Raw genomic sequence first — 24,748 nt, forward strand, 5'->3', positions numbered from 1 at the left:
TTGGAATCCCTACATAAAATTAAACCCTCTGATCCCCAATTCCAAGAGTTGTCAAATTACAGGGCCAAGCTTAGATCCCTCCTGACTCACAGGGCAGCTAAATTTTACATGAACTCTCAACACAAATTTTTCGCCCACAGTGATAAGGCCACCAAGTTTGTTATGAACAGGATCAAGGGGAGGAGATCCGCAAATTACATTCATCAATTAACCTCACAAGATGGGACTCCCGTCTTCTCGTCAACCCAGATAGCGACACTTTTTCGCTCCTTCTACAACGACCTATATAACCTTCCCTCTAGTGTAGATCCGGAAACTCGTGCTTCGGCAATGACATCCTTCCTTGATGCCGCTAACCTCCCGGAAATATCCCCGTCACAGAAGCAAGCTCTTGAAGCCCCCTTCTCACTAAGAGAACTTAAAATAGCAATGAACCAAATGCCTTCAGGAAAGAGTCCGGGCCCCGATGGTCTTCTGTTAGCCTACTACAAAACGTTTCAGGACCTCCTGCTCCCACACCTCCTGGAAGTTTGTAACCTGACACTTAAGGGCACTCCTCTATCCAGAGATATGACGGCGGCGAATATTACCCTTATTCCTAAAGAAGGGAAAGACACCAAATTATGCCCCAACTATCGACCCATTTCCCTCCTAAACATAGACCTCAAACTCCTGGCCAAGATGTTGGCAAACAGATTAGCCATCCTCCTCCCTCAGTTAATTCATGGCGACCAGGTCGGCTTTATCCGCAACAGAGAGGGCAAGGACAACACAACTAGAGTAATCAACACCCTTTGCCATGCCAAAAAGCTCTCTTCGCCCCTGCTGTTGCTTAGTACAGATTCGGAAAAGGCATTCGACCGCATTAATTGGTCTTATTTGAAACATGTCCTGTTGAGATTCGGTTTGCCTGACCCTTTCGTCCAGGCGACCTTCTCAATGTATAAACATGCTACTGCTTCTGTCTTAGTCAATGGTACCCTGTCCTCCCCATTCTCCATTGGGAATGGGACACGCCAAGGTTGCCCCCTATCACCCCTACTATTCATACTGGCTCTCGAGCCACTGCTTGCCACTATAAGATTGGACCAGGAGGTGGCAGGTCTATGTTTGGGAGGTAGGGACCAGAAGTTAGCTGCCTTTGCGGACGACGTTTTAATAATGACGGTCAATCCGAAAGTCTCGCTACCTCGAATTCAGACCCATCTAAACACATATAGTTCCTTATCAGATTTTAAAATCAATGCCAGCAAGTCATTGGTCCTCTGCTCAGGCATCTCAAGGGCAGCCAGACACCAACTGATGAAGGACTCCCCATTTAACTGGTCCTCTCCCACTATAACCTATCTAGGGGTGAAGATTAGTTCTGAGGTAGCTGACCTTTTCTCTCTCAACTACACTCCCTTAAAAAGATCACTTTTTGACTCCATAGACAATTTGGCCCGATCGAATCCGACACTATCCTGGTTTGGCCGCAAAAATCTCCTGTCCTCTTTAATACTCCCTCGTCTCACCTATCTCCAGCAAGTCCTCCCCATCCCTGTCCCCAAGCATTTTTATGACACAGTCATGCAAAAATTCCGATCCTTCATTTGGAACAGAAGGAAAGCAAGATTGTCCTCTGCTCTCCTCACAAAGCCCAGACATGCAGGAGGAATAAGCTTGCCAAGCCCCGAATTATACGGGAAAGCCATTCTCCTATCACGGGCAATCGCATGGTTACGCCCTACTCCCCCCTCAATAGCAGTACAGGTAGAATTAGACATCTTGAATAGACCAGCTAGAGCACTCCTGCTAGGTCATAAAATGATATTCCCGAGTTTTATGTCTCATTACCCAATTCTTAAGGCCACGATTGAGGTATGGAAGTGGACCTCCTCCACACATTGCCATATTCCATTTCCTTCTCCTATGCTAACTATATCTGATATCCTACACACGGCCCCTCCTGCTCTGAGAAGCGCAACCTCTTCAGAGCTTCTTTCTTCCACCACCCATGTGTCCTCACTTGCCTTCCCGAATGGAGAGTGGATGGACTTAGGGAATACAAATGCTTTACTGAATCCCCACCCACGGGACTTCTTTTCAGTCTCTTATATCAGAGCCTATCTGAAGCAACACATTGGTTATGGGGACCTACTTCGGCCACAGGTATGGCTGGAATCCCTGATTTCCATACACTCACCACCCAAAAAACTTGTCTCACAGGTCTACGGTAGGCTGCGGCTACCCCCCATGCTTGCTAAACCGTCCTTTGTGGCACAATGGGAACGAGACTTAAACATCACGATTCCTTGTGAATCCCTACCCACTCTACTAGACTCCCCTCACAGGGCCTCCCGCTGTGTCAGAATCCAGGAAAACGGCTATAAAATCCTTACCAGGTGGTATAACACGCCTGATAAAACATCAAGATTTGCCAGATCTGCTTCTGACACATGTTGGCGGTGTCTTGAGGAGAAGGGAACTTTTCTGCATATATGGTGGGGTTGCCCCCTGATACTAAAATGGTGGGGCAAGGTTTTTTTGGTCACAAATAAGGTCTGCGGCACTTCAATTCCTCCCTCTCCCCAAATGGCTCTCTTATCCTTTTCCAGTGATAAGGGGGATGAAAGGCCACCATGGGTGTTCTCGCAGATGCTACTGGCTGCCCGGCTGCAGCTCCCGAAATACTGGCTGCAACCAGTGATCCCACCTATTGAACAGTGGATCCAAAAAATCGACCAGATCCACAGGTTTGAGGAGTTGTCATCCTGGGAAACTCGTACTCATGTAACTTTTCTCAAGAAGTGGTCCTTGTGGTCTAAATTTAGGTCTCCTAACTCATAGAACGTCCTACTGGAGGGTCACTAAAATGTATAATGAAATATGAATATGTACCCTTTTGCAACGCCACCCTAAGTGACAGACCTCTTGCGTGGACGGTACCCTCTTGTCCCCCCTTGTAGGGCTCTGTATGGCTCTGTATAGCTCTTAACGGTCTGAGGAGAACTTCTCTTGTTAGTTATAACCCATGTGTTCCCCACTGAGCTTATACTCCTATATAAGTGTAGCGATTGATTTGTGTAAGGAATCTTAAATGCGCTGATGGTTGTATCTACTATTCTTCTGAGATGTCACTGAACTTCTTCATCATGGCATGCGAGCCGAAACCTTGGTATCCCTGTTACCTGCTGTTCTACTTGAAAATTACAATAAAAATATAAAAAAAAAAAAATTGCCTGCTGTTGTTTACCCCTAGCTGTGCTGAAGTTGGTGGTGAAGTTGTTACGCTGACCGGATGAGGAGCCGGTAGAGGATGAGGAAGTGGAGTAGGAGGAGGAAGCAACAGGAGGCAAACTGAAGCGCCCTGCAATCCTTGGTGGTGGAAGCACATGCGCCAAACTGCTATCTGCTCCAGACCCAGCCGCCACTGCATTTACCCAGTGTGCTGTTATGGAGATATTACATCCATGACCGTGCTTACTGGTCCACATATCTGTAGTTAGGTGGACCTTGTCATTGATGGCATTGCTCAGTGCACACCTGATTTTGTCCTCCACTTGGTTGTGCAGGGAAGGGATGGCACGCCTGGAAAAATAATGGTGGCTGGGCACGACGTACTGTGGGACAGCCACTGCCATAAGGCTTTTAAAACTCTCCGTCTCCACCAGATGGAATGACAGTATTTCAAAGGACAGTAATTTTGAAATGCTGGCATTCAGGGCTACGGATCGTGGGTGGGGAGGTACTTCCTCTTTCACTCCAGTTTTGGGAGATGCAGAGCTGAACGCTTCCGTGGGACATTGTGGAGATGCTTGGTAACCCAGGTAGTGGTGTTGCTGGCAGATCTTCTGTTTGCCAGGTGGCACTGTCACTCCAGAGGTGGATGAAGAGGCCGAGACTGCTGCAGAAGAAGAAGCAGGAGGAGCCAGAGACCTTTTGTGGCTTTTGAGGTGTCTACTCCACTGCAGCTCGTGCTTTGCACTTAGATGCCTGGTCATAGAGGTTGTGCTCAGGTTGAGAACGCTTATGCCTTGCTTCAATCTCTGATTGCACATTTGTGTCTTGTTGTCAGCACATTGTCTGAAGAACTGTCACGCCAGGGAACTCCTTGGAACTGGCTTTGGTGTGCTCGATCCCTTGGACAGTAACAGGCATACTGTCTAGGGATGGACGCTCTGCTTTTGCACCCTGCTCCCTCTTCTACTGTGCGACCACCGCCTCTTCCTCCGAACTACACAGGTCACTCGCATGACCTTAATTCCATGTGGGGTCGAGGACCGCATCGTCCTCCACATCATCTTCCACCCAGTCTTCACCCCTGCCCACTTGTCGGTCTAAACACTTTTGAACTGTTGGCACCTGTGTTTCGTCATCATCCGAGACGTGCTGCGGTAGTCCTCCCATGTATTTATCTTGAAACATAAGTGTTTGGGCATCGGTCTCTTCCACTTCTGGGGCAGGGCTAGGTGGATGGCCTTTGAAAGTCTGCTAGCAGAGTCATCAAAAAGCAGAAGAGACTGCTGCATGACTTGGGGCTCAGACTGCTTGGCTGATTTGCAAGGGGGTGAGGTGAAAGACTGATGGACATCGGCGGCAGTTGTCAACTCTGATCTTTCAGCAGGAGACTGGGTGGGAGACAATGTAAAGGAACTAGAACCCAATCTACTAATGCTGTACTTGTTCTGGCCTCACCATTCGTAGAGTCAAATTAGGCCTGACCAAATTCCACGGAAGGTTATGTCGCCCACTCGCACCTTGTACGTGTAGCTGGCACAGAGCGACCAAGTCCTCTCCCTGCAACAGGAGCTCCACCAACTGCACCACGACCTGGGCTGTTGGTGGAGTTTTTACCCAAAATAGTATATATATTTTTTTATAACAAAATAGAACAGCAGTATCTAACGCATGTATCTCACACTGACAGATGCAGCAAAGCTGCAAATTTAGTGTTTTGCCTAAAATGGGTGTTTTTTATAATAGAATAGAACACCAGTATCTAAGGCATCTATCTCACAATAGAACAGCAGCATCTAACGCATGTATCTCACACTGACAGATGCAGCAAAGCTGCAAATTAGTTTTTTTGCCCAAAATGGGTGTTTTTTTATAACAGAATAGAACAGCAGTATCTAACGCATTCATCTCACACTGCCAGATACAGCAAAGCTGCAAATTTAGTTTTTTACCCAAAATGTTTTTTTTTTTTTATAACAGAATAGAACCCTAGTATCTAACACGTGTATCTCACATTGACAGATTCAGCAAAGGCTGCAAAATTAGTTTCTTGCCCAAAATGGGTGTTTTTTTAAAGGCTTCTGTTCCCCCCCCCCCCAAACACATTTTTTTGGGCTTGTTAAAATCCTTATTTAATGACTATTTCCTATATAGAGCTCTTACCTTTGTCTGTGGCTTCGTTTCCTTAAAAATCGATCTTTTAAAATAAGCAAATCACTTCACTACCAGCAAGTAGGGCGTCTACTTGCTGGTAGCCGCCGCAAAAAAACGCCCCCTCCTCCTGTTGATTGACAGGGCCAGAGAACGCTCTCCTCCTCCGGCTGGCCCTGCCTGCAAATCAAATCCTGCGCCTGTCTTCATTCGGCACAGGCGCGCTGAGAGAAGGAGGCTCGCCTCCTCAGCACTTCCTCAGTGCGCCGATGACATCACCGAAAGAGAAGACGTCATCGGCGCAGGCGCACTGAGGGAGTGCTGAGGAGGAAAGCCTCCTTCTCTCAGAGCGCCTGCGCCGAATGAAGACAGGTGCGGGATTTGAATTGCAGGCAGGGCCAGCCTGTCAATCAACAGGAGGAAGGGGCGGTTTTTTGCAGTGGCTACTTGCTGGTAGTGAAGCGATTTGCATATTTTAAAAGATCGATTTTTAAGGAAACGAAGCCCTAGACAAAGGTAAGAGTTCTATATAGGGAATAGTTGTTAAATAAGGATTTTAACAAGCCCCAAAAAAAATTGTTTTGGGGGTGACAGAAGCCCTTTAATAACAGAATAGAACATCAGTGTCTAACTCGTGTATATCACAATGACAGATGCAGCAAAGGCTGCAAAATTCAGTATTTTTTTTTTATTGCAGAATATGACCGCAGCATCTAACGCTTGTATTTCACACTGACAGATGCAACCAGTGATGTAAAATTTAGTATTTTGCACAAAAAGGGTGTTTTTTTTTTTATAACAGAATATGACAGCAGTATATAACGCTTGAATTTCACACTGACAGATGCAGCAAGGGCTATTAAATTTTGTATTATCCCCAAAAAGTGTGTTTTCAAGCTAGTTTTTAACAATGACAGATGCAGCAAACGTCGTAAAATTAGGATTTTGGCCTAAATAGGTGGGTTTTTTTGTAACATATTATGACAGCAGTATGTAACACTTGAATTTCACTTTGACCGATGGGACGCAAAATTTTGTATTTTGCCGAAAAAGGATGTTTTTTAAAACCCAGAAAATTATTGCTTCATTTCTAGCTTAAATGACACACTGACAGATGCCACAAGAACTGTAAAATTTTGGCTTATCTTAAATTACACACTGACTAATGCGGAATAGTCCCCAGATGGAGGGTCTTGCCAAAAATGGGTGTTTTTTAAAACCCAGAAAATTATTGAAGTATTTCAAGCTTGTTTTTAACAATGACAGATGCAGTAAACGCTGCAAAATTAGGATTTTGCCCTAAATAGGTGTTTTTTAATACCCAGAAAATTATTGCTGTATTTCTAGCTTAAGTTACACACTGACAAATGCATCAAGGGCTGTAAAATTTAGGATTTTGCCCCAAAATAGTGTTTTTTAAAACCCAGAAAATGATTGCTGTATTTCTAGATTAAATTGCACACAGACAAATGCTGCAAAGGCCACAGATGTAGGGTCTTGCCAAAAATGGGTGATTTTTTTTAACTCAGAATATAATTTCAGGTTTTTAAAGCTTCTATTTGACTGTCACAAATGCACATACAGTACAGACCAAAAGTTTGGACACACCTTCTCATTCAAGGAGTTTTCTTTATTTTCATGACTATGAAAATTGTAGATTCACACTGAAGGCATCAAAACTATGAATTAACACATGTGGAATTATATACATAACAAAAAAGTGTGAAACAACTGGAAATATGTCATATTCTAGGTTCTTTAAAGTAGCCACCTTTTGCTTTGATTACTGCTTTGCACACTCTTGGCATTCTCTTGATGAGCTTCAAGAAGTACTCACCTGAAATGCTCTTCCAACAGTCTTGAAGGAGTTCCCAGAGATGCTTAGCACTTGTTGGCCCTTTTTCCTTCACTCTGCGGTCCAGCTCACCCCAAACCATCTCGATTGGGTTCAGGTCCGGTGACTGTGGAGGCCAGGTCATCTGGCTCAGCAGCCCATCACTCTCCTTCATGGTCAAACAGCCCTTACACAGACTGGAGGTGTGTTTGGGGTCATTGTCCTGTTGAAAAATAAATGATGGTCCAACTAAATGCAAACCGGATGGAATAGCATGCCACTGCAAGATGCTGTGGTAGCCATGCTGGTTCAGTATACCTTCAATTTTGAATAAATCCCCAACAGTGTCACCAGCAAAGCACCCCACACCATCACACCTCTTCCTCCATGCTTTACTGTGGGAACCAGGCATGTAGAGTCCATCCGTTCACCCTTTCTGCGTCTCACAAAGACACGGTGGTTGGAACCAAAGATCTCAAATTTGGACTCATCAGACCAAAGCACAGATTTCCACTGGTCTAATGTCCATTCCTTGTGTTCTTTAGCCCAAACAAGTCTTTTCTGCTTGTTGCCTGTCCTTAGCAGTGGTTTCCTAGCAGATATTCTACCATGAAGGCCTGATTCACACAGTCTCCTCTTAACAGTTGTTCTAGAGATGTGTCTGCTTCTAGAACTCTGTGTGGCATTGACCTGGTCTCTAATCTGAGCTGCTGTTAACCTGCGATTTCTGAGGCTAGTGACTTGCATGAACTTATCCTCCGCAGCAGAGGTGACTCTTGGTCTTCCTTTCTTGGGGTGGTCTGCATGTGAGCCAGTTTCTTTGTAGCGCTTGATGGTTTTTGTGACTGCACTTGGGGCACTTTCAAAGTTTTCCCAATTTTTCGGACTGACTGACCTTCATTTCTTAAAGTAATGATGGCCACTCGTTTTTCTTTACTTAGCTGCTTTTTTCTTGCCATAATACAAACTCTAACAGTCTATCCAGTGGGACTATGAGCTATGTATCCACCTGACTTCTCCACAACGCAACTGATGGTTCCAACCCCATTTATAAGGCAAGAATTCCCACTTATTAAACCTGACAGGGCACACCTGTGAAGTGAAACCATTTCAGGTGACTACCTCTTGAAGCTCATCAAGAGAATGCCAAGAGTGTGCAAAGCAGTAATCAAAGCAAAAGGTGTCTACTTTGAAGAACCTAGAATATGACATATTTTTAGTTGTTTTACATTTTTTTGTTATGTATATAATTCCACATGTGTTAATTCATAGTTTTGATGCCTTCAGTGTGAATCTACAATTTTCATAGTCATGAAAATAAAGAAAACTCTTTGAATGAGAAGGTGTGTCCAAACTTTTGGTCTGTACTGTATGCTGTGCTGGTGCACAGAACTTGCATAAAATGGCCGCTGCCCCCCACCTAGCTAAGACGGATAAAAGTTATTTTTCTGGGTCACTGGGCTCAGGGCAGGGTAAAAAGATTGTACACTGCACCTACAAAACTAAATCTACAGTAGCAAGAAAAAGTATGTGAACCCTTTGGAATTATATGGATTTCTGCACAAATTGGTCATAAAATGTGATCTGATCTTCATCTAAGTCACAACAATAGACAATCACAGTCTGCTTAAACTAATATCACACAAATAATTAAATGTTACCATGTTTTTATTGAACACACCGTGTAAACATTCACAGTGCAGGTGGAAAAAGTATGTGAACCCTTGGATTTAATAACTGGTTGAACCTCAATTGGCAGTAATAACTGCAACCAAATGTTTCCTGTAGTTGCAGATCAGACATGCACAACGGTCAGGAGTAATTCTTGACAATTGCTCTTTACAGAACTGTTTCAGTTCAGTTCAGCAATATTCTTGGGATGTCTGGTATGAATCGCTTTCTTGAGGTCATGCCACAGAATCTCAATTGGGTTGAGGTCAGGACTCTGACTGGGCCACTCCAGAAAGCGTATTTTCTTCTGTTTAAGCCATTCTGTTGTTGATTTACTTCTATGCTTTGGGTCGTTGTCCTGCTGCAACACCCATCTTCTGTTGAGCTTCAGCTGGAGGAAAGATGGCCTTAAGTTCTCCTGCAAAATGTCTTGATAAACTTGGGGATTCATTTTTCCTTCGATGATAGCAATCCGTCTAGGCCCTGATGCAGCAAAGCAGCCCCGAACCATGATGCCCCCATCACCATACTTCACATTTGGGATGAGGTTTTGATGTTGGTGTGCTGTGCCTCTTTTTCTCCACACATAGTGTTGTGTGTTTCTTCCAAACAACTCAACTTTAGTTTCATCTGTCCACAGAATATTTTGCCAAAACTGCTGTGGAACATCCAGGTGCTCTTGTGCAAATTGTAAACGTGCAGCAATGTTTTTTTGGACAGCAGTGGCTTCCTCTGTGATATCCTCCCATGAAAGCCATTCTTGTTTAGTGTTTTACATATCGTAGATTCGCTAACAGGGATGTTAGCATATGCCAGAGAGTAAGTCTTTAGCTGACACTCTAGGATTCTTCTTTACCTCATTGAGCAGTCTGCGCTGTGCTCTTGCAGTAATCTTTACAGGAGGGCCACTTCTAGGGAGAGTAGCAGCAGTGCTGAATTTTCTCCATTTATAAACAATTTGTCTACCGTGGACTGATGAACAGCAAGGCTTTTGGAGATACTTTTATAACCCTTGCTAGCTTCATGGAAGTCAACAATTCTTAATCGTAGGTGTTCTGAGAGCTCTTTTATGTGAGGCATCATTCACATCAGGCAATGCTTCTTTTGAAAAGCAAACCCAGAACTGGTGTATGTTTTTTATAGGGCAGGGCAGCTGTAACCAACACCTCCAATCTCATCTCATTGATTGGACTCTTGTTGGCTGACACCTCACTCCAATTAGCTCTTGGAGATGTCATTAGTCTAGGGGTTCACATACTTTTTCCACCTGCACTGTGAATGTTTACATGGTGTGTTCAATAAAAACATGGTAACATTTAATTATTTGTGTGTTATTAGTGCAGACCGTGATTGTCTATTGTTGTGACTTAGATGAAGATCAGATCGCATTTTATGACCAATTTGTGCAGAAATCCATATCATTCCAAAGGGTTCACATTCTTTTTCTGGCAACTGTAGTTAGATCGCTGAGTTAACAAGCACTTCAGATTAAAGATTCTGCCCTATTCTCTCCTTCACAGCAGCAGCATCCTATCCCTACACTAATCAGAGCAGAGTGACATGCAGCGCTATGTGACTCCAACTCCTATAGAGGCTGGGTCACATGCTGCACTGGCCAATCACAGCCATGCCATTAGTAGGCTTTTAGGGGCACAGGAGTTAAATGCTTGTTGATTGGCTGCTCTGCAGTATTGGCAGCTCTGTTACTGATAGCCGGACCCCTCCTGCGTCCACCGACATCGCTGTAAGCGGCGATGCCGGCAGATTAATCATTTCATATATCGCATTCAGCGCTGACCGTGGCATGTGCAAGGTTTACAGAGGGGCCGGGGGCCATGGCAGCTCTGATGCCCTAGTCACAGGCATCGGAGCCTGCCAGCTACGGAAGCCCAAGAATCCTGCCTGCAGGCTGGGTCTCCTAGGCAACTGTCAGCGTCTTACTGTGTAAGACGCTGACAGTTCAATTCAGTACAATACAGAATGTATTGAACTGAATTGAAACAGGGATAAAACCCTGAAAAGGTGAAGTCCCACAGTGGGACAAATATAAAAAGTAAAAGAAAAAGTGAAAAAAGTGTTTTTTAATAATATAAAAAAATTCTGTTATAAATAAAGAAAAAAAAGCCCCCTCACCATATAATTGTGTTTAAAAAATAAAAAACTAACATATTCGGTATCTCAATATCCGTAACAAACTGCTTTATAAAAATATCACATAATCTACCACCTCAGGTGAATGCCATAAAAAATAATTAAAAACTGAGCAAAAATTGCAATTTTTTTATATAATTCCAAGCGATTAAAAATACACATGTACCTCAGAATAGTACCAATAAAACCGTCATCTCCTCCCAAAAAATATGAGACCCTACAAAAGACAATCTCCAAAAAGAAAAAAAAAAATATGGCTTTCTGAAAATAGAGACACATGATCTAACCCCTCAGGTGAATGCTGTAAAATAAAATAAAAAAAAAGTGCCAAAATGCAATTTCATCACAAAAAGTTTAATACCAAGTGATCAAAAAGTCATATGCAACCCAAAATAGTATTCATCAAACCATCATCTCTTCCTGCAAAAAATGAGCACCTACATAAGACAATCAGCCAGAAAATATGGCTTTCAGAAATGGAACAGCTAAAATATTTTTATTTTTTTCAAAAATGCTTTTATTGTATAAAATTGAAATACATAAAAAAGTTGACATATTAGGCATTGCCACATCCATAACAACCTGCTCTATAAGAATAAAACTTGATATTACCCCTAAGGTGTATTCCAGAAAAAAAAAACTACAACAAACAATTTTTAGGTCACTTTGCCACACAGAATGTAATATTGAGTACCCAAAAATGGTACCTGTAAAAATCTTAGCTCTTTCTGCAAAAAATGAGCCCCTACATAAGACGATTGGCAGGAAAATTAAAAATATATAGCTTTCAGAAAATGGTGATTTATTACAAATGCTTTAATTGTATAAAACTGAAATAAAAAATAAACATATATGGTATTGCTATGTTGTTAATGACCTGCTCTATAAAAATATCACATGAACTACCCCCTCAGGTGAATGCTTTAAAAAGAAAAACTGTGCCAAAATAGCAATTTTTGGGTCACTTTACCCCAAAAAAGCGTCATATTAAATGATCAAAAAAATCATATGTACCTAAAAATGGTTCCAATAAAAATGTCAGCTCTTCTTGCAAAAAAAGAGCCCCAGCACAAGAAAATAAAAGAAATGTAGCTTTTTAGAAAATGAAAACACAAAAACATAATTTTTGTTTTAAAAAATGCTTTATTATGTAAAACTGAAACAGCAAAAATTACATATTTGGTATCGTCGTGTCCTTATCAACCTGATTAATAAAAGCAACAGATGATCTATCCTATCAGTAAAACTCCATAAAAAACAAAAATGAAAACTGTGCCACAGTTGGTTACTTTGCCTCACAAAAAGCGTAATATCGAGCAATCAAAAATCATATATACCCCAAAAAAGTACCATCTGGTAGTTCACAAAATGGGGTCACTTTTTGGGAGTTTCTACTCTAGGGGTGCATCACGGGGTCTTCAAATGTGACATGGCAACTTAAAATTATCCCAGCAACATCTGCCCTTCAAAATCCATATGGCGATCCGTTCCCTCTGCACCCTGCCATGTGCCCATACAGCAGTTTATGACCACATATGGGGTGTTTCTATAAACAGTTTCTCAAATGGGACATGGTGTCAAAAAAACAGTACAGCAAAATCTGCCTTCCAAAATCCGTATGGCATTCCATTTTTGGTAAATTTAGAATTTTTTTATAAATAAAAAAAATAATATTAATTTTACCACTGTCATGAAGTACAATATGTGACAAGAAAACAATCTTAGAATGGCCTGAATAAGTAAAAGCGTTTTAAAGTTATCACCACATAAAGTGACACATGTCAGATTTGCAAAAAATGGCCTGGTCCTTAAGGTGAAAAATGGCAGGTTCCTGAAGGGGTTAATCACTATTTGAGGCTCTTTATTAGATCTAACTATAATTAACATTCTAATGTACTCAGTGGAGAGGAGTTCCTAAGTTTAACTAACCTGTTCATCTGCTCCATACTAAGCAACAGTTTAATCTGTGGTGTGTTTCTGGCTTTAACACAAATGAAAATATCCTCTTTAGGCCGAATGCACAAGGCCGTGGAACACGGACGTGAGCGGTCCATGGTATCCCGGCCTGGCATCCTGCTGACAGCAGGAGCGCACCGTGTCATTGGTTGCTATGATGCCATGCGCTTCATGCCGCCATGTGCATTCGGCCTTAAGAGAATGTGTGCAAGCCAACAGTGGGAAGTCTAGTACTACATAAAAGTAGACATGGTGTGCTGTGCTCACTTTGATAGCATTATGTGCTTACAGCAGTCTAAAACTATCAAAATCCTTATTTATGTAAAGGTTGAATCTGAGGATAAGTGCTACAAAATCTCATTCTGTTCCAAAATGTGCAAAGTCCATTCAGCTCCTAAAAAAATAAAGTAAATCTGCACACGCGATATCTTTTATTTTGTACTCTAGATGCTCCATAGATATCACACAGGCTCTTTAGTGCAGTGGCACATTACATTTTGTATGGAGTGTAGTGCTATTTCAGATGCACACTGCATGGTGAAGACAGACTATGCTAAATTATAATAGAATAGCCTTTGCAGGGATTTTCAAGAGGTGGAATCCCCAGCAATGTTGTTACCTGAGATTTTCTGTAACTGGAATTGCTTGATGTCAGTGGTGTGGAAATTATTCTTGGGAAGAGCGTGTTAGTTTTATCTGATGATAGCTAGCAGATGACCACAAACCTCAGACAATGAACAACAAGATAAGTAAAGCTTCATATTGCTGTATTGGCCGTGGAAAGGGCTGATTATCAGATAGTACACTAGCTTCTACATGTGATACACTAGGGCCCATATCTAAATGTCTAAGAATAAAGGAAACATAAGCAATTAAACTTCTTGTACTAATCAGTTTTGTTCTGCTGAACTCAGCTCAGATGAAAAGAGCCCTTTGAGCAAAAGCAGTTTCTTCCTTTTTATTTAATTCTATTTAGAAATAAAAGTGAAGAGAAAATCTATAAAAAGTGGATGCTCTCAATATTGGGTGTATTGTGTAAGCGGAATTGACACTGTGCTGGGCTCTCCCATTTACCTCACATTTTAGCCAAGTCAGATTTATGATCGGCCATTTAAGACTGTAATAAATGTGGTTTGACGGTAGCAGTTTATCAGTCAGTAAGCAGTTTTACAAAAGTCGCACATCTTTGCGAAAAAGATGTGCGACTTTTTTATGAAAAAGTTGCATGTTCTATTTAAAAGTCTCATAAGATAAGCATGGTCCTCACTGGAGTGAAATTGCGACTTTTTAAATAGTCCCAATAATAAATATGTCTAGAGATTAATTTACATAAGAAAACACGCCCACTTTCAGAAAACTGGCGAGCATAGTGCAGAGCAGAAAAAAGTTGCAAATTTGTACGCAGTTTTAGCGTTTGCACATTTTTGGGGGACTTTTTCACTCCATTATTCTGACCTGAGCTAATGATAAATCTGGCCCATAGACTCTGTTATCACCAGTCTTGGAGACGGAAGTGGTACCTAAAATTGTAGAGGTCAGCAAAGGGGAAAATGATAACGTAAAAAAAAAAATTAGAGAGTGTGGAGGAAGCAAAAAAAGAGTTGAGACTTATTCAAGAGGTCATCAAACGTGTAGAAATAGAAAATAAAATTATTCAAAATAAGCTGACAGACTTCGAGGACAGTCATGCTCCTATAACTTGCTTCTTCTTCATGCTTCTGAAAGGGTTCTGAAGGACACAATTTGGTTTCATTTTTCAAAACTGGTTGACAGAGACAGTGGGGCTAGCGCATTTGTCGTAGTTGTATGGAGTGGAAAGGGCTCATAAAATACCAAGTAGAATCCCTCCTCCTGGCAGTATGCCTAGAGCCATATTTATTAAAATTTTATGCTCTAAAGACAGAGACATTTGGGGTCATTTATCAAACTGGTGTAAAGTAGACCTGGCTTAGTTGCCCATAGCAACCAATCAGATTCCTCTTTTCATTTTTGACAGCTCCTTTGGAAAATGAAAGGTGGAATCTGATTGGTTGATATTGGCTTTCAGCTCGCGCTCTCGGTTTTTGACCACCCAGATGTCGTAGTCACAATTGACCATGGCATCTGAGGGAATAAATGTGTGCAATTGACATTGTCGCAAACATTAGCCCGTCACTGCGCTTGCGCACATGATTTAAAGTCCATTTCGCCGATGTACAGAGTTGTACGTCTGTCAGGGATTCTTCAGGAATTTATTAGTTAGGTGTGCTGGCAAGTTCACTACTATTTTTTTTATTTTGTTTGGATCTAATTTGAATCTAGCTACCAGATTACAAATGCATTAAAAAAATATATCCACTCACTGGAATGCTGAACCACATTTGGGTTTTGCTTAGAAAACTGTTGGGTATTACGCACGATCTCCAATTTACTCCTCTGTGGAAAAACTTATATTTGAGGGGATTTCTTAGTGTTCCTGAGACTTCTTTTTGGGTTAATAGGGGTATTAGGCACATCTCACAGATTTGTAAGGAGGGTACTATCCCCCTTTATAAAAGTTACAAGAAACACACATCCCCAGCACAATTTTCAAATGTTGATATCCAGCTTTCTCATGCATTTAAACTAGGCATTCTCAAACTGCAGCCCTCCAGCTGTTGCAAAACTACAACTCCCAGCATGCCCAAACAGCCTACAGGTATCAGCCTATAGCAGGGCATTGTGGGAGTTGTAGTTCTACAGCAGCTGGAGGGCCGCAGTTTGAGGATACCTGATTTAAACAAATAAAGGATAGGTCACTATATTTTTTCCAATAATCATAATAGTGTAAGTTTTTGCACAAGAAAAACGGTAGGCCCTGTTTCATTATCACAGGCATACCTGCAGAAAACCATTATGAATGCACTAGAATGTATCACTATATTTAAAAGTGTGGACAAGTGGAATAGGGATGTTTTGAAAATAAGTTCTCAATAATGGACATTAATAAATAAAAATAATAATAATTTATTCTATAAGATGATTCAATTCAACATTCAGCACCAATTATATTATACTTTGCCATTATTGTCTAAGGTCACCCTAAGGCCAGATGCCACTTATCCCAGGTTTTTGAATAATAGGGCTGATTTTAAGCATCTCATCTAGGATTTCACCCCACTGCAAACATATTGGTCTAAAGTATTTCATATGAATAATGCTAAAACTGTTCTGAATTGTCATACTTAATTTGATATTGCAGTGCTGGGTGATCTTGGTGTAATGTCAGAATGAGGGGAAACATGTACTTTGATGGTATGTATTCTTATTGCCAGAGTTATTGCCACTAGATTGTGGTGCTCTGGCAAAGTGCCCTTGAAGGGTGAATGGGTGTCCTCGGTGAACAAAGTTAAAAGTTTATAAGAAAATATATTATCCAAGTAAGAGTCCCTTACAATAATGGATGAGACTATGGGGTTGCTGGATCTAATTTTTTCCCCTCCACCTTTTTTTTTTTTTTTTTTTTCTCTTCTGGCTGGCTTCACAATAAAAACGTTGGGAGATGGTATATTGGCTTTTTTCTTCTATATTGATTGTTTCTAAAAAAAAATAATGTCTTTATGTGAAAAAAAGGCTATGGGACTATCAAAGATAGCCAAATGTAGCGCTAGAATATCTTCGGCAGTCCCATACAGTTTGAAAGGCACGGTGGTGCGCATGCTTGACCATCTTTCCATTCAAGTGGAGAAACAGGACACCCATTCACAAACCCTCTTCAATCTAACAGTTATCACCTATCCAGTGGATAGAGGATAACTTTGCGTTACTGGAATAGCCTCCACTTTTTTAACCACTTCAGCCCCGCTAGGTGAAACCCCCTTCATGACCAGAGCACTTTTTACACTTCGGCACTACACTCCTTTCACCGTTTATCGCTCGGTCATGCAACTTACCACCCAAATGAATTTTACCTCCTTTTCTTCTCACTAATGGATCTTTCATTTGGTGGTATTTTATTGCAGCTGACATTTTTACTTTTTTTGTTATTAATCAAAATGTAACGATTTTTTTGCAAAAAAATGACATTTTTCACTTTCAGCTGTAAAATTTTGCAAAAAAAAACGACATCCATATATAAATTTTTCGCCAAATTTATTGTTCTACATGTCTTTGATAAAAAAAAAATGTTTGGGCAAAAAAAAAATGGTTTGGGTAAAAGTTATAGCATTTACAAACTATGGTACAAAAATGTGAATTTCCGCTTTTTGAAACAGCTCTGACTTTCTGAGCACCTGTCATGATTCCTGAGGTTCTACAATGCCCAGGCAGTAGAAAAACCCCACAAATGACCCCATTTCGGAAAGTAGACACCCTAAGGTATTCGCTGATGGGCATAGTGAGTTCATGGAAGTTTTTATTTTTTGTCACAAGTTAGCGGAAAATGATGATGATTTTATTTATTTATTTTTTTCTTACAAAGTCTCATATTCCACTAACTTGCGACAAAAAATAAAAAATTCTAGGAACTCGCCATGCCCCTCACGGAATACCTTGGGGTGTCTTCTTTCCAAAATGGGGTCACTTGTGGGGTAGTTATACTGCCCTGGCAATTTAGGGGCCCAAATGTGTGAGGAGAACTTTGCAATCAAAATGTGTAAAAAATGACCGGTGAAATCCAAAAGGTGCACTTTGGAATATGTGCCCCTTTGCCCACCTTGGCAGCAAAAAAGTGTCACACATCTGGTATCGCCGTACTCAGGAGAAGTTGGGGAATGTGTTTTGGGGTGTCATTTTACATATACCCATGCTGGGTGAGAAAAATATCTTGGTCAAATGCCAACTTTGTATAAAAAAAATGGGAAAAGTTGTCTTTTGCCAAGATATTTCTCTCACCCAGCATGGGTATATGTAAAATGACACCCCAAAACACATTCCCCAACTTCTCCTGAGTACGGCGATACCAGATGTGTCACACTTTTTTGCTGCCAAGGTGGGCAAAGGGGCACATATTCCAAAGTGCACCTTTCGGATTTCACCGGTCATTTTTTACAGATTTTGATTGCAAAGTTCTTCTCACACATTTGGGCCCCTAAATTGCCAGGGCAGTATAACTACGCCACAAGTGACCCCATTTTGGAAAGAAGACACCCCAAGGTATTCCGTGAGGGGCATGGCGAGTTCCTAGAATTTTTTATTTTTTGTCACAAGTTAGCGGAAAATGATGATTTTTTTTTTCTCTTTTTTCCTTACAAAGTCTCATATTCCACTAACTTGCGACAAAAAATAAAAAATTCTAGGAACTCGCCATGCCCCTCACGGAATACCTTGGGGTGTCTTCTTTCCAAAATGGGGTCACTTGTGGCGTAGTTATACTGCCCTGGCAATTTAGGGGCCCAAATGTGTGAGAAGTACTTTGCAATCAAAATCTGTAAAAAATGACCGGTGAAATCCGAAAGGTGCACTTTGGAATATGTGCCCCTTTGCCCACCTTGGCATCAAAAAAGTGTCACACATCTGGTATCGCCGTACTCAGGAGAAGTTGGGGAATGTGTTTTGGGGTGTCATTTTACATATACCCATGCTGGGTGAGAGAAATATCTTGGCAAAAGACAACTTTTCCCATTTTTTTATACAAAGTTGGCATTTGACCAAGATATTTTTCTCACCCAGCATGGGTATATGTAAAATGACACCCCAAAACACATTGCCCAACTTCTCCTGAGTACGGCGATACCACATGTGTGACACTTTTTTGCAGCCTAGATGCGCAAAGGGGCCCAAATTCCTTTTAGGAGGGCATTTTTAGACATTTGGATCCCAGACTTCTTCTCACACTTTCGGGCCCCTAAAAAGCCAGGGCAGTATAAATACCCCACATGTGACCCCACTTTGGAAAGAAGACACCCCAAGGTATTCAATGAGGGGCATGGCGAGTTCCTAGAATTTTTTTTTTTTTTGCATAAGTTAGCAGATATTGATTTTTTTTTTGGTTTTTTCTCACAAAGTCTCACTTTCCGCTAACTTAGGACAAAAATTTCAATCTTTCATGGACTCAATATGCCCCTCACGCAATACCTTGGGGTGTCTTCTTTCCGAAATGGGATCACATGTGGGGTATTTATACTGCCCTGGCTTTTTAGGGGCCCTAAAGCGTGAGAAGAAGTCTGGAATATAAATGTCTAAAAATGTTTACGCATTTGGATTCCGTGAGAGGTATGGTGCGTCCATGTGAGATTTTATTTTTTGACACAAGTTAGTAGAATATGAGACTTAGTAAGAAAAAACAAAAACAAAAACAAACAAAAAATTTCCGCTAACTTGTGCCCAAAAAAATGTCTAAATGGAGCCTTACCGGGGGGGGGGGGGGGGGGTGATCAATGACAGGGGGGTGATCACCCATATAGACTCCCTGATCACCCCCCTGTCATTGATCACCCCCCCTGTAAGGCTCCATTCAGACATCCGCATGATTTTTTACGGATCCATGGATACATGGATCGGATCCACAAAACGCATGCGGATGTCTGAATGGAGCCTTACAGAGGGGTTATCAATGACAGGGGGTGATCAGGGTAATCAGGGTGATCACCCCCCTGTCACTGATCACCCCCCCTGTAAGGCTCCATTCAGACATCCGCATGATTTTTTACGGATCCATGGATACATGGATCGGATCCACAGAACGCATGCGGACGTCTGAATGGAGCCTTACAGGGGGGTTATCAATGACAGGGGGTGATCAGGGTAATCAGGGTGATCACCCCCCTGTCACTGATCACCCCCCCCTGTAAGGCTCCATTCAGACATCCGCATGATTTTTTACGGATACATGGATCGGATCCACAGAACGCATGCGGACGTCTGAATGGAGCCTTACAGGGGGGTTATCAATGACAGGGGGTGATCAGGGTAATCACCCCCCTGTCACTGATCACCCCCCCTGTAAGGCTCCATTCAGACATCCGCATGATTTTTTACGGATCCATGGATACATGGATCGGATCCACAGAACGCATGCGGACGTCTGAATGGAGCCTTACAGGGGGGTTATCAATGATAGGGGGTGATCAGGGTAATCAGGGTGATCACCCCCCTGTCACTGATCACCCCCCCTGTAAGGCTCCATTCAGACATCCGCATGATTTTTTACGGATCCATGGATACATGGATCGGATCCACAAAACGCATGCGGACGTCTGAATGGAGCCTTACAGGGGGGTTATCAATGACAGGGGGGTGATCAGGGAGTGTATATGGGTGATCACCCGCCTGTCATTGATCACCCCCCTGTAAGGCTCCATTCAGACGTCCGTATGCTTTTTGCGGATCCGATCCATGTATCCGTGGATCCGTAAAAATCATACGGACGTCTGAACGGAGCCTGACAGGGGGGTGATCAATGACAGGGGGGTGATCAATGACAGGGGGGTGATCAATGACAGGGGGGTGATCAGGGAGTTTATATGGGGTGATCATGGGTGATCAGGGGTTTATAAGGGGTTAATAAGTGACGGGGGGGGTGTAGTTTAGTGTGGTGTTTGGTGCTACTGTACTTACCTACCTGAGTCCTCTGGTGGTCGATCCTAACAAAAGGGACCACCAGAGGACCAGGTAGGAGGTATATTAGACGCTGTTATGAAAACAGCGTCTAATATACCTGTTAGGGGTTAAAAAATTCGGATCGCCGCTGGCATGCTGGAGATCCACTCGCTTACCTTCCGTTCCTGTGAGCGCGCGCGCCTGTGCGCGTTCACAGGAAATCTCGGCTCTCGCGGGAGGACGCGTATATGCGTCCACCCAGAAGAGCAGGACCGCCGGCAGGACGCAATCCTGCGTACGGCGGTCCTAAGGTGGTTAAATAGTAGAAGTCATTAGCTCTTCAATGAAGTATGTTTTCAATAAGGCCACGTTTTGCACAGTGGAGATATCATAGTTCAGCCAGTGAGATCACTGATGCTTTAACATTAGCAAAGTCTCTCAGCAGTTCCACTTAGCAGAACTGGATTACGAATGTTCCCCATTGTTAATAAAAAGAAAAAAAGAAAATATTAACAAAGATAAAAGCCTACAAACTTTTGTTTAATTGTCCTTTTCTGTCACAATGTACAAACTTGAATTAAGCTATTTCATAATTATCTATGGAAGAATCAATGTGGTTGCCATTGAAGCTCAGAGACAGGTGTTTGACAACCAACATTAAAGTTGTAATATTTTCCATATTGCTTGCCACCCAACATCTACACTGTATACTTTGAAGATGAATAATTTTTTCTAAGTGTCAATCATTCAGAAAATGAGTTCCAATTAGAGCAAGAAAGATGTGCACTTTACCAATCCATCAAGTAAATTAATACTAATTCTAGGATGTTGATTGTAGACATAATTTCTAATATAATTGAAATTGGTCTGTTAGGTAAATAAAAAATTCTAAGCTGATGTAAGTCATTTGGTCAATTAATTTTCTGACTTAGTAATATGCTGTTTTTCCCAGATCAAGTTAGAAACAGCTACCAGTTATGCAGTAACGGAACATTAAGAGTGATGTATGCTAATGGAATGGGGATAAGTTTCCACAGTGAACCCCATATTCTTGCTGGCACTGTGACACCTACAATTGGAAGGCGCAATATTTCTTTACCCATGGAGAATGGACTAAACTCCATTGAATGGAGGTTACGGAAAGAACAAACAAAAGGCAAAGTGACTGTTTTTGGAAGGAAGCTCCGGGTAAGTGTTATCTATGTTGACTTACCACTATATTTTGACTTAAAGTTGCTTTTATTCAACCAGCAAGTAATTTTTTGACGGGAAATGACATAGGTGTCTCCCAAAAGATAATAAAACTATCTACAAGAGGCATTATTGTGGAAAAAAAAATTCAGCTTTTATTTACATTTGAGCAAAAAATACAAGATGTTCCGCACTGTGGAAAATCTCAGAGGACGTGGTCGGAAGCCAAAAGTGACACCTGTGCTGGCCAGGAAGATAGTAAGATGAAAAAGAATCCAAGGATCACCACCAAGGCAATCCTGGTAAATCTTGGCTCTGCTGGTGGCAATGTCTCAAGGCAGACAATCCAATGGACACTGCACAATGCAGACCAAAGAGGACGCCACTTCTCCAGATAAGGCACACAAAAGCTCGCTTGGCTTTGCAAAAGCTCATCTGGACAAAGAAGAAGACTTCTGGTCTTCTGTGTTATGGTCAGATGAAACAAAAATTTAATTGTTTGGTCACAATGATGTTTCCTTCATTTGGTGTAAAAAAGGAGACGCCTTCAACCCAAAGAACCAAATCCCCACTGTTAAGCATGGTGCTTTGGGAGTGTTTTTCAATGGACCAGGGAACCTAATCACAGTAAACAGCACCATGAAAAAAGAGCAATACATGACGATTCTCAATGACAACATCAGGCAGTCTGCAGAGAAACTTGGCCTTGGGCACCAGTGGGCATTTCAGCCTGACAATGACCCAAAACACACAGCAAAAGTGGTGAAGAAATGGTTAGCAGACACCAACATTAATGTTTTTGAGTGGCCCAGCCCAGAGTCCAGACTTGAATCCAATTGAGAATCTGTGGAGGGAGCTAAAGATCAGGGTGATGGCAAGAAGACCCTCCAACCTGAAAGATTTGGAGCTCATTGCTAAAGATGAATGGGCCAAAATACCTGTGGAGGCATGCAAAAAGCTGGTCTGCAATTATAGGAAGCGTTTGATTGCTGTAATAGCCAATAAAGGCTTTTCTATTGATTATTGAGAAGGGTATGAATATTTTTGGACTGGATACTTTTTTCTCAAATGTAAATAAAAGCTGAGAAATGTTTTATTTTATTTTTACCACAATAATGCCTCTTGTACATCGTCTTATTGTCTTTTGGGAGACACCTATGTCATTTCCTATCAAAAAATTACTTGCTGGTTGAATAAAAGTAACTTTAAGTCAAAATTTGCCAGGGGTATAAATAATTAAGTTCAGCACTGTATATTCTACTAGCAGAGAGTTAGCTAGATCATTGCCAACAAGTGTTCATAGAAACATTTGTAAGCGATAATCTGCCTGTATAAAGATGCTGCCAATTACCTAATGAGCGACCAAATGCTCATTCATCATGTAATCACATCTGTTTTGCTGTAAAAAAAAAAAAACATTGTTTGCGTCTATTCACGCTCTGCTCCCAGCAAATATTGATTCTGTATGGGGATGAGGGATGGCATTAGCGATCACTCATGCCCATACTGTGGAGGAGATTGCTGCATGTAATAGCAACAGTCTCCTTCACTGACAGGCAGATGATAGTCATCTGCTTAATCTCTCACTGTAATACAGCCCTTAGAAACTATTTTTATCCTAAAGAATTTGGACAAATATATGACAGATGCTTAGTGACCAGATACCATTAAAAAATGTTCAGTTATGTGCACAAAGCCTTAAGTATTTCATTTTTACATTTAGGATAAATCATAGAAATGAACTGAATACATGCAGAAAGACAGGGAGGCAATATATTCCAATAATGAGAAAACCAATATAAATGACAATGGCATGGGGATATTAATATAGGATCACGCTGTCTTACCTTTGTAGCATGAAGTGTACTGTAGCTTTTAAATCATTTTATGTTATTGAATTTTAGGATCTGCTTTATGGTCTCATAGTGTGTTAAAGGTAATATATAGCAGTAAAAGTAGACAATTTAGTCAATGTCAGATCGTGGATATTTTATAGCACAAAAGACTAGCCCTCAGGTCGATTCTGTATATAATATGATTTGTTGATGTTCTGAATTCTGAAGTTACTTGTTCTGCATCCCTATAGATGTTTGACCCAAATGATGCAGCCTTATTGCAAAAGAGGAAAGTGATATGACTCCTAACTTCTGTAATATATTTTACAATGGATCATGTTGTCTTTCTTTCATAGTGCAGAGTTTATAGCCTCTGCCTCGTGTACTGAAGGAGCAAGAATCACTATGTACTACATTCTCATCTGTGATCAATATGCATTAATTTAATCATATGTCCACTATTCATTGTTTATATCAATCCCTCAAATATTTTCATTATATTTATTATTGCTGGACAATCATATGCTGGCGTACAAACATTTTTCTTTAGTCTGCAGAGTTAAAAAAAGAAACTTGGTAGAATTGAGTGAAATGGTCGGGAACCAGGGGTGTTTTATAGAGATATGTGTACTAATACTTTTAGTATCTATTTTAAGTTGTTCCAAAATAAATGTAAAAATCCATTCTTTACTGTATTTCTGTTGAGGTCACATTTTTATCTTTATTTTAATTATTAATTATAGTTTCCCAAAAAGTATTGCAATTTATCTGCTGGTGGCTTGAACAAAAAAGTGCACTTTTTCCACATTGTGCATAGCTCTTTGAAGGAGAAAAAGGGGGGGGAAGGAAAATAAAAGCTTGTTATAAAAGTAGTCAAAATATAATGCTCTTGTAAAATATTTAGCTTGTGCACTTTTAAAAATATTTTCTTGCATTAGCAGTTTAACAAACAGAGAGAGGTGCAATTTATTGCTGCCAGAGAATGAAAGTGCACTACAAATAATCTTTATCCTTTTTATATTCTGCACAGTTAGTGCTCCTGACAAGATACAAATAACCTGTGGCTGCTAAATGTAAACTAACGGATGCAGATGGTTGTATTATCACTACTGGAAGTGTTTTTGCTGAACTCTGCCGGATCCAGCAAGAACGCTAGTGTGAAATACTGGTTTAGTTTACCGGTAAATCCTTTTCCAGGAGTCCGACATGACAGCACCCTGTACTACCCTCCCTGTTATGCTGG

General features: G+C 41.3%; 1 protein-coding gene across 1 annotated transcript in view; it reads left to right on the top strand.

The window, feature by feature from the left end:
* The window catches only part of TENM2 (teneurin transmembrane protein 2), a 3,034,822-nt gene that overhangs the window by 2,791,691 nt on the left and 218,383 nt on the right, over positions 1-24,748 (top strand). Inside the window, exon 25 of the mRNA XM_044277356.1 lies at positions 21,432-21,667. Coding sequence (XP_044133291.1) covers positions 21,432-21,667 — 236 coding nt within the window. The remainder of the gene's footprint in view (positions 1-21,431; positions 21,668-24,748) is intronic.

The sequence above is a fragment of the Bufo gargarizans genome, chromosome 2, assembly GCF_014858855.1.
Source record: "Bufo gargarizans isolate SCDJY-AF-19 chromosome 2, ASM1485885v1, whole genome shotgun sequence".
NCBI classification, from domain to species: Eukaryota; Metazoa; Chordata; class Amphibia; order Anura; family Bufonidae; genus Bufo; species Bufo gargarizans.